The 16,340-nt window shown below is 47.6% G+C and overlaps 2 protein-coding genes across 2 annotated transcripts in view; one reads left to right on the plus strand and one right to left on the minus strand.

The window, feature by feature from the left end:
- The window catches only part of LTK (leukocyte receptor tyrosine kinase), a 96,987-nt gene extending 89,348 nt beyond the window's left edge, over nt 1-7,639 (plus strand). The window contains exons 24-29 of the mRNA XM_055813554.1: nt 70-167; nt 2,675-2,767; nt 3,392-3,493; nt 4,862-4,996; nt 5,367-5,457; nt 6,202-7,639. Coding sequence (XP_055669529.1) covers nt 70-167; nt 2,675-2,767; nt 3,392-3,493; nt 4,862-4,996; nt 5,367-5,457; nt 6,202-6,978 — 1,296 coding nt within the window. The 3' untranslated portion in view covers nt 6,979-7,639. The remainder of the gene's footprint in view (nt 1-69; nt 168-2,674; nt 2,768-3,391; nt 3,494-4,861; nt 4,997-5,366; nt 5,458-6,201) is intronic.
- A 4,448-nt stretch (nt 7,640-12,087) lies between these two features.
- Nucleotides 12,088-16,340, minus strand: part of ITPKA (inositol-trisphosphate 3-kinase A) — a 40,606-nt gene continuing 36,353 nt past the window's right edge. Inside the window, exon 7 of the mRNA XM_055813458.1 lies at nt 12,088-16,254. Coding sequence (XP_055669433.1) covers nt 16,051-16,254 — 204 coding nt within the window. The 3' untranslated portion in view covers nt 12,088-16,050. The remainder of the gene's footprint in view (nt 16,255-16,340) is intronic.

Here is a 16,340-nt window from a genome sequence, read left to right on the forward strand (position 1 = left end):
TGCGGTGTCCCCGCCTGGCCCGTGTCCTGCTCCGCTCTTCCTCCCTCGCCGGCCCGCCGCCTCCCCCAGAACCAGCCGTCCACGCTGGCCATGCAGGACCTGCTGAACATCGCCAGGGACATCGCCTGCGGCTGCAGATACCTGGAGGAGAATCATTTCATCCACAGGTGAGGAGAACGGCCCCTTCCGGTGTGGCCCGAGGGCGACGGGCTCACGGGTTACACAGAGCACGGCGTTTCCCCTGCCAGCACGGGCTCGGGCTCGGCTGTCCGGGCTGGTCCCACTGGTCTCACTGGTTTGCGGTGGAGTCAGGCCGTGCTCTGCCCTTCGGGCTGCGGGGGGCGAGGAGAGCCCCGTCCTCCCTCCCCGGGGCGGGCTGCGGGGCGGGCGGGTGTGCGGGTGGGTCTGCGCCACCAGGGGGCGGTGTCGCCCGTGGGAGCCGCTGAGGCGCGGCGGCCGCTGCGCCCCCCGCCCGGCCCTGCCCTACCGCCCCCCGCACGGCCAGCACGGGGGAGAGGGGGCTGGTCGCGCCCCTTTCTCCTCGTTCGCAGAGCAAAAAAAATGTTGAGGTGGCAGGCGTCAAATATAATAAATAATAAATTTATTTTATAAGAAACTTATTATATGTAAATTTATTTCATAAATAATCAAATAAGGCGAGTGTTATCGAAGATGTAAGGGTTATTGTATCTATGTATCTATACAACGTGTGTATATTTGGGACTGTTGCCTTTTAAAGTTCCCTGTCAGATACTGGGCTCCTTTGCTTCTGGTGAAGAGCTGCTTCAGCTCGCCATGTCCCAGGCACCACGTACGCCCGGCTGCTGGGTGGTACTGGCCGGCTGCTGGGTGATGCTGGCCGGTGTGGGCTCAGCCCTGCTGTGCGGAGCCGGGGGCGGCCGGCGCGGGAGGGTGGCATGAGCAGCTGGGAGCTGTGTGGGGGGCGCCTGGCTTCGCCCCACACGGGCCACCTGTGGGGAGCAGAGGGGCAGAGCTGGGCACGAGGGACAGGGACTGGGGAGACTGCGGGGAACGAGTGCCAAGCAGCAATGGGAGCAAAAAGCCATGACGTGGGGGTACAGAATATGTTATGGCCTCATGGTTAGAGCATCTGAGGAAGTTTTCAGCCTCCTTCATCCTGGAACAACAAATCAGTTCCTCTGAAGAAAGGGTTAAACTTTTCTGCCCTTAAAAAAGAGGAACAGTAAAAGCATGTCACAAGTTTTGACTCTTGGATCTTTTAAGTACCTGAGAGGATCCGTATTCTAATTGGAAACTTTAAAGTTAATCACTACAGCATTACTTGTTAACAACCCTTACTGTAATAGCAATGTCCTTCACCAACCTCTGCCCACCTGATCTGCTGAGTTTATGACCGGCACAGATTTTGATTGCTGCCAGAAGTCCAATAGAAACGGCACAGACTTTTTCTCCACAGGTGTTTTATAAAACCAATTTTCCTTCCTCCTGTCAGGTAGATGTTCCCTGGTTTTCTTATCGTAGGTCACTGAGCCCGGCAGCCATCACATACAGCTTGTAACGCTGGTCCCAAGGGGACAGGTCAGCTGTCACTGCCCAGGGTTGATCTCCATTTCAGGAAAGAGATGGAAGAAACGTGCTTGAGTCTTTTAACAGCAGCATAGCTTTTTTATAAAAGGCTCTGGGTCAGTTTTTGCACTGTTGGATCTATGGTATAGGCGACCTGGGAAGGGACTCATTTTGTTTCAGCCTCAGTTCAGGAAAAGAGTGCAGGAGAACCGTGCTCAGGCTCCTGCGCCTTAGTGCTGCTCGGAGCGGGTCGGGAAGGGGAGGTTCTCGCTGCGGACAGCAAGTACCCTGGGGGAAAAGTGGTCTAGTGGGGCTGTGGAGATGTCACCAAGGGCAGGTCTTGTCTAGGAGTCACAGCTGCTGATGGAAGAGAAAGCTGAGCTTGGCTTGCAGATCTGGAGGGATTTTTCAGGGCTGGCAGTGGGAAGAAACATGAGTTGTTCAAGGAGCTCCTTTTTCTTGGCAGCGAACAGGACACCCCCCCGCCAGTGCTATGATTTTTAATGAATTTCTTTTCAGAATGCGTATTCAAGGTGAACACAAATCCTTCAGTCTTGGCCACATAGTCATTGCTGCCACTCATCACAGGCTACACCTGCCCCAGCAGCTGGCTGCTCCCATGTGTAGTTTTGCTTGGCTCCACCGCAGGTAGCAGGAGCAGCAAAGCAACACTTTACCAGATCTGGGTCTACACGGACTTCCCAAGCAGCTTACCAAGATTACCCAACAGCATCACATCTGTAACTGATGGAGACACTGCTGCAATGCTGCTCTTCTAAAAAAAATTACAGCAAGAAAGAAATCTGTCATAATGTGGTTGAAACAAAAGAGGTTGGGTCTGTCCCTGGTCCAACACTGACCCTGTTTTCTGCCTTAGTGAAAGGAGACCGGAGCGGGCAATGTTTGGAAAACACTGGGTAGAAAATGTAATGGAAATGCAGTTTAAGAATTTTGGTTAATGAAGATGATAATGTAGCTAGCTGGCTTTATTTCTTATTTTTAATAAACTTTTCTCATTTGTGTAAAGGTGACTTGGCTAAGGTTTGCAGGACTGTATCTAATCTTTCTTTATTCCTTTAGCTATTTAAGAGTTTAGAATTAGATTTTTTTTTTTTTTTTTTTAAAGAGATATAGCTGCAAGGAATTGCCTTTTGACCTGCACTGGAGCAGGACGAATAGCCAAGATCGGTGACTTTGGGATGGCGAGGGATATTTACAGGTAAGTGAAAGGCCATTTCAGTCCTGTGAGTAACTCAGTAATCTGTATCATTTTGACTGGTGTGAACTGCCTCATGGTGTCTGAAGCAGTGGAACATCCGTTATGTGTCTGGATTTGATTACCGGTTAACTAATTGGAGTGAACAGGCTGTACACTAACACATCTGTGCCCACTAGCCGATATGCTTCAGCTGTGTTTATTCCAGACTGGGCCCCAGGGAACGCTGCAATCGCATGTGGACACTAAACCAAGCATAGGCAAATTTATTAGCTAGTTGATTATAAATAATCTCAAATTAAAGAAAAAATAAAACAAAACCAAAGCCCAACCATAATTCTCAGTTTATGATGTCAAGAAAACTTGCTGCACCAGCACAGTGTGCAAAGCACCGGCAAATTGGATGTCTTCAGCTGTGCACCTACAGCACCCTGGGTTCCCACCCCAGCTGCCGCGGTAGGAGGTACTGCAGCGGTGCGCTCTTTGTGGGGATGGCTTCTCGGTTTTCCCTCTCGGCCCCCATTGCTGCATGCAATCCCCAGCTGCTGTTGCTGTGGTGAGAACAGCTTTAATATATCTGAGCCCTTTCCAACCGTGTGACATTCTCCGCGCGTTTTCTCTTCCCAGAGCGAGTTATTACCGCAAGGGAGGCAGAGCCATGCTTCCTGTCAAGTGGATGCCACCAGAAGCTTTTCTAGAGGGCATTTTCACCACCAAGACCGACACCTGGTAACAAATGTCTTTTAATCACTTCTGCTACTCAGTGATAAGGGTAAGAAATGTACTGCTTGAGAATAAAAAAGTCTGTTCGGCAGGAACCTTAAAAAAAGGTCAGAATTTCACAGAATATTAGAAGTCTTCCCTTCTCAACAGAAGTACAGCTAAAGGATTCTGAATGAATTAAAAAATCTAATGTAAAAGGAGGTAATAAAAGTTCACTATACATAAATGTAGAGTACCATGTTTAGATTCCCAAGAAGTCTCAGTTAAAAATCAAAATGCCATCAGACATTTCCCTCAACCCTCAGGATCTGCCACTCAGTTTCTATCGGTGACACAGCCTGCTTATCTGTCTTGTAAATGACTCTCTGTGTACCACCTAGGATTACTCTTTCGTATAATTTCTTTTTGTTCTGTATAAAATGACAGCAGATTTAATCAAAGTCCTTGCTGGTTGCTGAGGAAACAATATTTATATATCGGTTCCTCATATAACTTGATCCTTCTTTGAAATCAGCACCCCCAGCAGCAGCACGTGCAGGCATGGGGAGTGGAATCTTTCCCTCTCCCCGTCCCGCAGGGTCTCCGCAGGGTGTGCTGAGCCATTCCCTCAGCACCACGCTGACCCAGCTTCCTGAAGCTCTTGGTGGTGCTGCAAGAGAAGGGCTTGCTTGTTGGCATCCCACTGTCAGCAGCCGGTACTAAATGTTGTGAGGGGAAGTGCTACAGTTGCCGTAATAGGCTATTGTAAGTGAAAAGTACTGGAAATTTCTTCCACCTTTGCAGCAAATGGTGACTGTTACAATTCTGACCCTGCTGAAGCCTTGTCAGAACTCTCTGGACTGCCCTGGGTCTGTCACATGTAACTTCCAGTGGCACTGCCGCACTGACCCACAGATGTCAAGAAGGAGAGCAAGGTACCAGGACAAAAAATAAGTGCTGCTGCCTTTCGGTTTCACTGGCTGGCTCTTACTTGGTTTTGTTCTTGAACATCCTATTCCCAAACGCTGACTCAAGCCTCTCGAGCCTTCCCAGGCCAGGTGGGAATCGCCATGCCAGACCCAACAGTCAGCCCATCCGTAGGGTAGGGTGCTCCGACGATGCCTGCTCTGACATAACAAATGCAGCAGAAGGAACATTTTCAGTTATTCACGTATTTTGAAACCTCTGCAAAGCTAGTTTTGGAGCTTGAGCAAAGGTTTTGATTGATTATTTTTTTGTATCAAAGTTGACTCATAATCACACTAATTGTACATTACTGTGGTTGGCCTACAGCTTCGGAAGGTTGGCGCTGTGGTGTTACCTACGTGGCTTCATGCCGGGTTTGTGGAGCACAAAGCAAACCTAACTGGTATTGTTGGCTGCTCCCTGACACAGGTCCTTTGGTGTGCTGCTTTGGGAGATTTTCTCTCTAGGCTACATGCCCTACCCCTGCAAAACCAATCAGGAAGTGCTGGAATTTGTCACCAGTGGAGGAAGAATGGATCCACCAAAAAACTGTCCGGGACCAGTGTAAGTACTTCCTTACTCCCACAGCCCAAGGGATAGTGGGTGGCAAACAGGTTAGACAGAGGCAACTAGACGCCCTTAGCCAGGGAATGGTATTGCCCCAGGGTTGGGGGGGTAGTTTGGAATGTCTCTTGAGCCACTGCCTCCCGTACAGAGCCTAGAGCACTCTGGGATTTGCTGGAAGTAGTGGTCCCCTAATGGCTTGGGATCCAAGGATGCAGAAATGACATGGCCAGTTTTGGGCCCCTCCATTGGGCCCCGCACCAGGTGCAGTTCCTCTGGACCCATGGTCACTTCATACTGGAACACATTTGGCATAATTACCTTTCTTGATCAATACTTTTTTTTTTTTTTTTTCTCTTCTTATGTTAAGATACCGGATCATGACACAGTGCTGGCAGCACAGCCCAGAGTATCGGCCAAACTTCTCCACCATCCTGGAAAGAATCAAGTATTGCACACAGGTACTGTTCTTTGGTTATCCAGGTGAATGGTAATCCATGGACTGCCAGCTGTCCAAGAGCAACTAGATTTAGTGCCCAAAACAAGTGAAGAGTCCTGCCGGGCTGAGTGGATTCCTTTCCCATTTGTGGTGGTGCTGCTGGCTCAGCTGCTCTTTTAATTTGGGTTTTCTGGTATCTGCCTTCACTCTCCCATCTTCAGCCCAACAGAAATGAGATTATACTGCTTCTGAGTAGGTGGATGCTTTCAGCTCTCAGCTTGTTCAGTAGCAAAATGTCCTCAATTTTGTGATGGAAAGGTGTTAAGAATCTCTTTTAGGGTCCATATTCTGACCTTGCCTAATGCTGCTCAGAAGCCATAGCTGAACTGGTGTGGAGTGGAGGGAGGGGATGAGCTGGCACGGTGAGTTCATCATCTGGGAGCATTTCACAGCTACAGAGCTGGATTCAACCTCCCAAGGGAGGAATTATAGACTGGTGACCCCAGCTTAGCTGCTGATTTCAGTAAAGCACAGCCCCTGCCCAAAAGGAGCATGTAAATGAGAGAGCATCTCTGCGAGCCCTGTGAGCGTGTGATACCCAGGGGGCACAGAGCATCTTGCGTGGCATGCAGGAATACTGCCCAAACCTGATGGCAGCCTCTGCCAAAAGCTTTTTCACTCTCATCGCTATTTCTCTTAAAACGCAGCGGTGACAGTCACCCCGGGGGTGCTTGGGGTGTAACAGATTCTGGTCTCTCTTTTTCAGGACCCTGATGTGATCAACACTGAGCTGCCCGTGGAGTGTGGCCCGGCGCCAGAGGATGAAGGGAGTATGGTCGTGCGCCCCAACATTTCCAGTGGGGTGGTGCCTCTGTTGGTAAGCCCTTCTCTCACTCCTCAGACCACGCCTGAAGCGCTGGGCTCCCAGCATGCCGGACACAAACTTGTCCAGTGTCCCCAGGAGCTCCTGGTGGAGACCCTGAGCAGCCGGGCTGCCCGAGGGCCCAGCCTGCCATGCCTCAGTGATTTCAGCAGCGGGTCCTGCTTCCAGCAGACCTCAAACCAGAAGGTGGAGCTCAGCAATCCACCCACTCACAGACTTAAAAACAAAACAAAAAATCTTTGGAACCCAACCTATGGATCGTGGGTGCTAGACAACATCTGTCACTTCAGCCCCAACTCCAATCTCAAAGCAGCTCCAGAGCGGGAAGATTCGGGTTTTGATGGGAATTGCAGTTCTTCTCCTAGCTCTCGGGCATCTCCAGCGTCTCCAAGTCGAAGCAACTGCCCTCACCTGGGTATCAGTGGGATTGAACTGGTGAAACTCCAGGCGTTCCCCTGCGGCAATGTAAATTATGCTTACGACGACCTGTGCTGCAGCAGTGACCACCAGCCTTCAGCTCTGGCAGAGGCCGGAGCAGCTGTGCTAAGGAGCTCCAGTCTGCACAGGGAGGAAAAGCCTTTTTATAAAGCAGAGAAAACAGTGAGAGAGAGGGACTCTGGTCTGTCTTTGTCAGATGACCTGAGTGTTACGCCAGTATAACAGAAACGGTTCTTCCAAAGCTGAGGGAATGTCTGGAAGGACTGCTTCCTATTTCACTTACTTCCTCCCTTCAGGTTCCTTGAGATGGGTGATGTTTCAACATCAGCAACGTTCTGCGTCCTTCTTCTACCTGCCAGACCCCCAGATCGTTAAAGACAGTTGCATTTCTATCTCTGTCCATCGAATGTGTTCCACTGAACCAGCTTCGAGGTGGAGAACAGTGGCACCGCTGCTCTGATTCAGCATATGACACTAATGAATGGACTCCTCCTCAGTCTGCTCAAGTGAAGAGAAACGGACCTACCCTCCGACCGCAGCATTTGGATGGAAATAATGACCAACACAGGTTGTGCTTCCTTCTGACCCTAGAAACCAAACCCACATGCTGTGCCAGCAGCAACCACCCTGCAAAGGCTGCTGCGTTCCTGAGAGCTTTTTACAGTTCTGATGACTTCCTGATGATGCTTGTGCACTGTAAGGGAAGTAACTAAATAGCAGCCACTTTTGCATCTGTTTTATGAGCAGACCCTGCAGACAAAGATGAAAATGAAGGTACTGTTTCCATTTTGAGCAGTAGGAGGGATGAAAAAAAATCCAGACTCCTCTGAGCATGTGCTTTGAAAACAGGCAATGAAGAGGAAAACATATTTACTATTAAAAAGACCAAAACACCTTGGTGGAGCTAATAGTATCCCTTTGAATAGTGAAGGAAATGTGCTCCCTGCCTCATGGTGTCTTTTTCCTCCCAGCTCCTGGCATGGAAGGGACAGGTGGTTTTTCGAGAAAGGGTGAGCTGCATGGCGTGATGAGAAACTGACTGTCTCTCTCTTTAATGGGCTTTACTTGGGATGAACTTCATTTTTGTAAGTACTTCAACATCCAGCAGTACTTTCCTGTGCGATGTTGGTAAGCATTTAAGCTGAGGTTCTCTGGTAACTGTTGAGCATTTGGTGCGCTGGAGCTCTTGGCTTTAGCACCTGCTCCTCTGCGCTAGAAACCAGGTAATGGAGGGGAGGGCAGAGGGATGGGGAGCCTGGTACGGCACGGAGCCCTTTACACAGGGAGGCAGAACGGCTCAGCCATTTGAGAAGGCTGAAATCGTGACTTGCCTCCACACACCCGAGCAGGTCGGCATTTCTTCTCACCTTGCAAGCGTACAGACCTGCTGGTAGTTGTCATGTCTTTGGAAGGCAGCTCGTTTCTAAGACTTTGTTCTGTTGCTTAAGGTCTAAACTGATGTTTACTGGTTAAAGCCTGAAAAATAGGAAACTGAAAAATTAAATTGGATATTTATTTGGATAAATCCAAATAATTTGGATTAAGCCTGAACGGCCTCAGAGACATTCTGTCCTTGTCCCACTCCTGAATGTTGCCCTGCCAGCCTATAGTGGCAAACGGACATGTAACAGGCTATGGCGGGGTGCTGGCAGGCTGCCTGAGGGGAGAGTCCCTGCTGATCACCCGCACGGCCAGTCGGAGTGTGGGCTGGCAGGAGGGTTTGCTCCGACCACGCAGGCTCCCTGTCCCCAGCGTCGCTCGGGGATGGACATGGCTGCGATGCAGTGAGGGAAGTACAGAGTGAAGGCTCCGAACCCATCTCGAGTGACATGCGTCCTCGGTGCGGGTTTGCACCTGGTGGTCTGTTGCACGCTTCCAACAGTTTTAGGGCTTTGGCTCTAGAGTGAATAGTTTTATATACCATCATGTCCAGACCCAAGTGGTGACAATGGCCACCCCTCAGTAATGACCCGTATGGTATGGAAATAATTCCAAATCCAATGACAGATGCTCAGGACAGGGGGGTCCCTCTGTGCATGGGCAAATTCCAGGAGTGGTGCAGGGGCTGAAGGGCTTAGTGGCCAAGGGAGATGGTTGCCTTTCCCTCACGCCCTTCTTTCCATTTCACCTTCACTTTAGCTCTCTGGCTTCTCTCATATTTAGCTCAATGTCTGTCCTATCTTATGTCCAGGAGCTGCTACAGCTCAGCTCAGCTGGATGAGGCAGGAAAGCCCAGTTAGCAGGAAATTTCCTCATTCTTTCCTCTAACAGTTTTGGTCATGTTTCAGGCTGGCCACCTCTGGAACATGCTAGTCAATAAATACATCTACTCTTAGCCATCTAGAATAACATCAGTTTATCAACAACATCCTTACCTCTCCGATTATGTTAGCCCTACGGTTTATGCATGAGTAGGTTTTGCTTCAAAGGTGAGCTTCAAACCCTCCAACAGCTGGGACCGGGCAGCAGCAGCTCAGCCCCCTCCTCCCTGCACGCGGGGCAAGGCCAAGCAGAACGCAGCGCTCCCAGTTCAGCTGCAGCGGGCAGGCGCCGGACCCCTTTCCAGGCTGTCCCGAGCACAGCGCTGGGCTCACGGCCACGCTTTCGCATGTGACTCTGCTTTCAGTTCTCCTTAGCCACCGGCACGGGTGGGAAATGGGTGGTAAGAGAGAGGGGTGAGTACTGACTTGTTCCGAAGCCGTGGAACCTCACACCACCTTCCCTTCCTGCAGACTTCTTAGATTCAGTAGCAGGCACAAGAGTTCTGTCCTTCTCGTGGAAATGCCTGTACCTCCCCTAAGATTCCAGCGGGAAGCAGGCAGGATCCCTGCTGTACATACGGCTACCCAGCTTCAGCTGCTGCTGTTTTCCCCGTACACAGCACCTGCCTCAGCATAATTCACAAACCTAGAAAGGCCACTCATGATAAAACTAGGTAAGCCATTGAAAAGCGACGGGAGAGCACAGTTCTATTGCCAACGCCACAGGCAGCCTGGGCTGCAGCTATGCCTTCGTGTTATAAACAAAATGCCAGTTCTTCAGTCCAGCACTTTGGACAAATATCTGTTTTTACGGCATAGCTGCGTCAAGGTACGTATTTACAGGAAGAATATAGACAAAGCTGCACTGAGCCAGAATGAAACTCCATCCTCCCCCTGTCTAACCCCTAAGGGTGACCAACAGTGGGGTGTTGAAGGGCAGCTGTAGGAGTAGTGATTATTTATTTGCTAGAGCTACTTCACTGGTTTACAACAGCACATAGCTCAGGGATGTACTGAGCCAGATGCAGTGTCTTGTAACAAGACAGAACATGGAGCTGCACATATACCAAAGGGGCACTAAAAGAAAGAGACAGGAATTTTAAAAGAATCTGCATTAGCAACCTAAGTTTTATATAAGGTCTTAACTCCCTCAAATGGAACTAAAGGTAAACCATCTTCTGTCAGCACAGTTGCCGTGAATCTTTGAGCTGCAAGTTTTTCTGTGTACATCTGATGTCTTAGCTGCTTTTCAAAAACCCACACAAATAATGAATTTTAAAATAATATCCTGGAGCTAATGTAATAAAATGCTAATGTATCTCCTGTTGTGATGCTGAAATGCTACATGCTGTCCAAGCTATATTATCTAAAAAGAAAAATAACAATCGCAATGACATGTACTACCACCATCAGTCCTACAATGCTGAGACTGAAACTTACTGTTCAGACAACCACAGGTTTCACAGTGCTCAGTTGCTACCATTTAAAAATATAACTGGCTTTAAACTGTTTTTAGGGAGATGCTTTTAGTGCATAATCAATAAGTTGAACCCACAGAGTCAAAATCAGATTACTTTGGCAACTGAAAGGCAAAACCCGATTTTGTTTCCTAGACGAATGACATGAGCTGGAGATCTGGGATTAATTCAGTTCTGTAATCCACGTGAAAAATCTTCCAGTGCTTCCCTACTGGAGAATCAGCCATTTATGGGATTATTATTAATTGCCCTTCCTGACTGGTGTCTTGTCTTTTCACACATGACCAACTTGGTTTTAGATTTGTGTGTATATAGTTGGGTCTTTTTTTCTTCTGGGCTCAGCATTGGCACTATATGTCGCTTCATACAACCTCATACCTACATCTTAAAGAGGGGGCTGAGTAACAAAAGATGAAATAATGCAAATTTCCATTTGGCTTTCTCTGCTTTCTTTTCACATTTGTTGATATTCTTGCTTCTGATTTCTTAGTCATTTTTTCTCTCCTCAACTGAAGTGTTTTATATCTTTACCTTCCCTTTAAAGAAAGAGAATTTTTAACGGCTCAGATTTAAGGTGTCCCCCTCATACCAACCCTTTTCCTGAGGTAAGCTCTCCACTGATTTGCCAGCAGGCAGGTGTGCACTAAGAAAGCTTCACAAGTCTAATGCAATGGAGGTAACTGACTCCACTTCCAATGCCTCCCCCTACTTACCCAAAAGAGAAGACGCTGCTCCTGGGAGTATTTGCACCCCACAGCCGTGCCAGCCAGGGACCACACTTCCTCAGACCCCCAGCCGCAGGGCTTGGCGAGGCAGCTTCTCCTGCAGGCACGGCTGTGCTCTCTCCTCCTGGCCGCCTGCCCTTTCCAACCCAAGGCAGAGAGCTTAGGCATAACATCACCGACATCTTCCCGTCTCGCCACACCACTTTTTAACTGAATTGGTTTTGATTTGGCATTACCCTGGACGATGGCAGCACTTCTGGCCAACTCACCTTTCTGGGTGACTACTGTACATCAGTAGATGACTCGCCTGCTTCTATGCAATTTAAAGCTGGACACGTGTATACTTCTATATTTGCAACACGAAATAAAGAGACGCTGATGGTGGCAATTTGTTTCCCTCTCTGCTAAGTACCCTTTGCACACAGGTAAAAGGACAATGTCTTGCTGGAGAAGTGCTGTCAGTCCTGGAAGTTTGACTGCTTCTTCCCTGCTGCCTCACAGCACCACACTGCTCTGCCAGATGCCTTCTGATGCACCATTTTTTTATATATGGTAGGCTATGAGGCTATGAATGGAAATTTTTGAGACAGAGTTTACCTCAAAGGAAGCCGTCAAGCTCTGTGTGGATTGGGTTCTAAGGCAAACGTACTAATAGGTTTCGGAACCAAGTTCCAACGTTAGCTTCTACATGTATTAGAACTGGGTTTGGTTTAGGAAATAATTAGATACTAAAGACTAAAAACACAAGAAACACTCAAATAAATAGGTTTTGTCTCTTCCCTAAGGAAATTACTGAAGAAAAGATGCTACTGCACTATGACCAAATCACGGTGGATGTCTTTTTTTTTTTTTTTTTCCTTCAGTCTCATTTATTTAGTAGCATACACACTTCAGAGTAACAAACACTCAACCAATACAGTCAATGTCAAAAGTGACCATGGTCAGCATTGCATTGTAGTGTTCAGAACGGATGCAAGTGGATGATACAGGCCATTTGATCTCAGTACCTTAAGAATAACAAATAATAACAATAGCAATAAAAAAAAAAAAAGGAAGCAAGAGCCCTCTGAGATACTTAAGGGTTTGGTCCAACTCCCACTGAAATCTTTCCCTATTGTAAGAACTGGATCAGATGTTAAGTGAACCCCCCCTTCTAAAATTTTTACCACTTTGGTTAAATGTCATGTGAATTTATATCCTTGTGAGGCCCCCAAACCCATCATTTTAAACTTAGCTGATGTATCTCTTTATGCATGGTGCACCTCCTCCAAAGAATCTCACCGCATCTTGCAATCGATAATGAAGGACAGCCTCACATCGTTCCTGTGAGGTAAGTAGGTACTACTCCCGTCTGTAAAATGGGAATGAAACTGAGGCCTAGGGTAGCTGTCAAGGCCAAAAAACCAAGTTACTGACAAGGCTGAAGGAGAGGAGTCCTACTGCTAGACTCTCACAGAAACGCAGCAGCTACAGCAGTAAGCATCGCTGCATCTAGTGAGTTTAAAGACCTTGGTGCCTAAGTCCGAGGTTAGCTGTTCAGCACCAAACGCCTCTGGGCCAGCATATCTCACCACACTGTGGCAACACGTGCTCTCAGTGTCTCTGGAGCGAGGGAGTATGCCAGCAGAGGCATTACCAAGCGTGCATTACTTGTATGTGAACAAGTACCTTGGTGAGCATGCATCAGCTCTGTGTCACATGCCTGTGCAAAGGCGTCACCGACACTCTGGTAAGCAGAAGCTTATTCAAGGTGGCTCGGGCCACAGCAAGAGAAGGCGGCGCGGCTTCCTCACACCAGCAAGTCGGCGCCCAAGGCCGTGCGGTGCGAGTCAGGTCTGGGAGTGCCCCTGAGGCAGCCTGCCCGCGCCCCCAGCCCAGCCCCCCAGCCCTGGGGCACGGCTGCAGGCTGCTAACTGAGAGCCGCCGCCTCTTCTCCTTTCCTGTAGCAGCGGCAGGAGAGCATGGCTTCTGCCTTCCCAGGCCCTTAGCAAGCCGAAGGCCCTTTCAAAGCTGACGTGCTAGAACTATTCATCAGCTAGAATGAATTTCCAAACCAGGGTCCGCTATAGCAGAAGTGGGGCTGTTTCCCCCCCGACCTTTTCAGCTACTGCAGAGGAATGGCTCACGCTCCACGCTCTCCCCCAAGACCACACACTGCAAACCACCCAGGTGCCAGCAGCAGCTGGGGTTTTGAAGCTGCAAGCACTCCTTTAGAGTGCACCAGACATTCTAAAAGTCTGTCTCAAACTCTCAACTGACATTTGATCATCAACCTTTACTCTCTAAATCTCTCTTCTAGAAAAATGTTACGCTGGTGCAAAAGATTCACATATGTGGCAATAGAAGAAAGAAATTGAATTCTGAAGATTAATTAGGCAAACCACTAATGAATTCTATCACCTTAACAGTCTCATTCCTAACTTTTCTAATTTAATTTTTTATTATGGTAGAGACTGCTTGCAATTGCAGTCTCACAGAAAAGGTATTGTTATTAAAGCCCCCCCGTGAGATCTTACTGACCTCCTATCCTCCTTAAGCACTGCTAACCGATGGCTTACCTGATGGCTGCAGGAAAGGAGGAAGAGAGGGTTTTGTTTGGTTGGGCTTTTTTAAAATTGTATGAAATTCACTGCAGATTAATTCATCATCTCATAGCAGTTAAAAAATTAGGAGGCATCTGGAATGATAATATCTGTGCTTTCTGTTGAAGGCTTGCTGTCATTTCAAAAGAAAAAATAGTATAAACCCTCTGGAACACCCAAGTGGAAAATTCATTAATGATGTACTATAATGAAAATAAAACTGAAAGGGACTCTGGGAGGCCACAGAAGAAGTCTGAATTTGCAGTGAACTGCAAAAAATAATTACCAGTTTCAAACAACTTCTGTTTTAGGACAAAATGTTCCCACACGTCATTACTTCCTACAGAATACCCACTCTATGTCATCTAATTTTTAGGTCACAACTGAGCTTGAATTTTTAATAGTGCTGTTTTGTTTAGAGGTGATGAAAAAAGTCATTAAATCTGACTGATCTCTTAGTACAGTAGTGTGTTATTGAAAGTAACTCCTTTTAGAAATGATTTCAGGCTCTTCAATTCTAATTACAAACATTATAGATACATTTCATTCCAGAGCTGGACTCTACAGTCTTTTTTTTTTTTCTCATGATCACAATTATTACTGAAATAACAGTTTTCCAAAGCATGGAGTCACCTTCATATATCCTAAAGTTCTCAGAATCTCTCCCGAGCACAGGACACCAGCAAAGGACAGCAATTTCCGACCAACATGTGCTACTAGCTCTAAATGTTGGAAAAGCCATTAACAATCAAATAATAATACAAGCCTTGTCCTCATTTTGAAAATTGCATCATCACATTATTGATGTTAAAACCTGGAATGTGAGTGAACATGTGACTACTGATAGTATTTATGCGGCTAGTATTTAAAGAACTGTTCAAGCGACTAGAGGCAGCCAACAGAGAAAGTATGTGAAGCCATTACAAGAAATCACTTCAGTCTTTCCTGATTTTAACCTAAACACTGTGAATCTTCTGTGGCTGTGCCTGGGTCACAGCAAAGGAAGCACGAACCACAGATGGTCTGTGATTCCAGACAGCAACTAGGCAATGTGCTGTATTGACATTCCTTCCCCCAGACCGCCCTGAGTTAACAGCTGACACCCTGGTGGAAGGATGCCTGGGAATTATCTCATCATTAGTGTAATGCTGTGAATGCAGACACATTACCTTTCCGATCGCTGTGTCACTCTATATGCTTAAGTAAGTGGCAGCATCGTATCTGGGCAGGAACATGGCCAAGTAGTCATGTGCATTAGGAGACAGTCAAACCGTGATCTTAAGAGATCACACTGTTTGCTGGCTACTAGTGCGTGCGTGTGTGTGCGCATGTGTACAGGGGTTTTACCTTTAAAAATAAACAAGCCTTGGAAAAAACCCCTAGTTCCCTGGTCTGTGTGCAAAAGAGTCCATTACCGATTCTCAGAACTGCAGTTCAGCTGTCAGCGGCCAAATTTGCCAGGCAAGCCAGGCACTTTCCTAACAGCCCATGCAGTCTGAAAGTCAAATGTTTTTGGAGACAATAGGCTGCTATTCTCTCCCTAGAGTATTTGTAATCTCCTGAGAGGCTACATAAAAAGCAAAGGCTGTTCTTGGATAGAAGTGAATCGAGGCTAGGGCAGGGAAGAGGAGGAATAGTCAGTAGCAGTTACCACATCCAGCCACCACAAACTCCTGCCTCCCTTTGCTCCAGGCTTCTTGTGATCATCACCCATTTCCACCTTGTGCACACTGCAACGCAATGCAGCAGAAGTTGTTGGTCCAACCTATAGTGTACACAGGAGGGACGGGACTTTGAATTAGAGGGTAAAAAACACTCTTGCTGGTTTGAAAACTATGCAGTTCCCTGAAAAATGGTTATTCCTACCCTGAATCTCCAAGCACTTGCTCTGGTTCACTAAGAGGTAATCCGGAGTCCCATCTGTTTTCCAGAAATCAGAATTGTTCTGGTTTACCATACAGACCTCTTGACTCATGCTGGTGTGATTCCTGAGTATGGAGTTCTTTGTTCTCTGAGGACCAGTCTGAAGTTAGGCTGGTGCAATACAGACCAGTCTGGAGTTCTTTAGGTTCACAGAGGGCCAATGCAAAGTCATTTTGATCACTAACTGCTGGGTTCTGGATGCAGCTCCCTCTGCACCAATGACCTCAGGAGTACGGAAGGGAGTTAAAGGTTTCCTTCTTACTGAGTGATCCCAGTAGAGCAGAAAGTTACAGAGAAGCCCTGCAAGTTTTGTGCCGTTCTCAACTCATCTTTCAGTGATGCTTTCCAAGATGCCAATCAAATTGTCCAACCCCAACAAGTACCCATCCTCCCTGTTGCCTTCTTGCCAGGGGATCCTGTGATCCAGTGTCTGCCCATCGGGGAGAAGGGTGGTCTTTCCAAAATCGATCAGCCACACATTGGCATTCCCACTGCCATCATGTACAAAAAGTAGTGAACTTCCAACGACCTGGAAGACAGATCGAGATGATGTGGTTAAATACACATCTTTAGCTCTCCTCTATCACTTAACACTTCCCAATAAGATGACCTTCT

The sequence above is a fragment of the Falco peregrinus genome, chromosome 1 (genome assembly GCF_023634155.1).
Source record: "Falco peregrinus isolate bFalPer1 chromosome 1, bFalPer1.pri, whole genome shotgun sequence".
NCBI classification, from domain to species: Eukaryota; Metazoa; Chordata; class Aves; order Falconiformes; family Falconidae; genus Falco; species Falco peregrinus.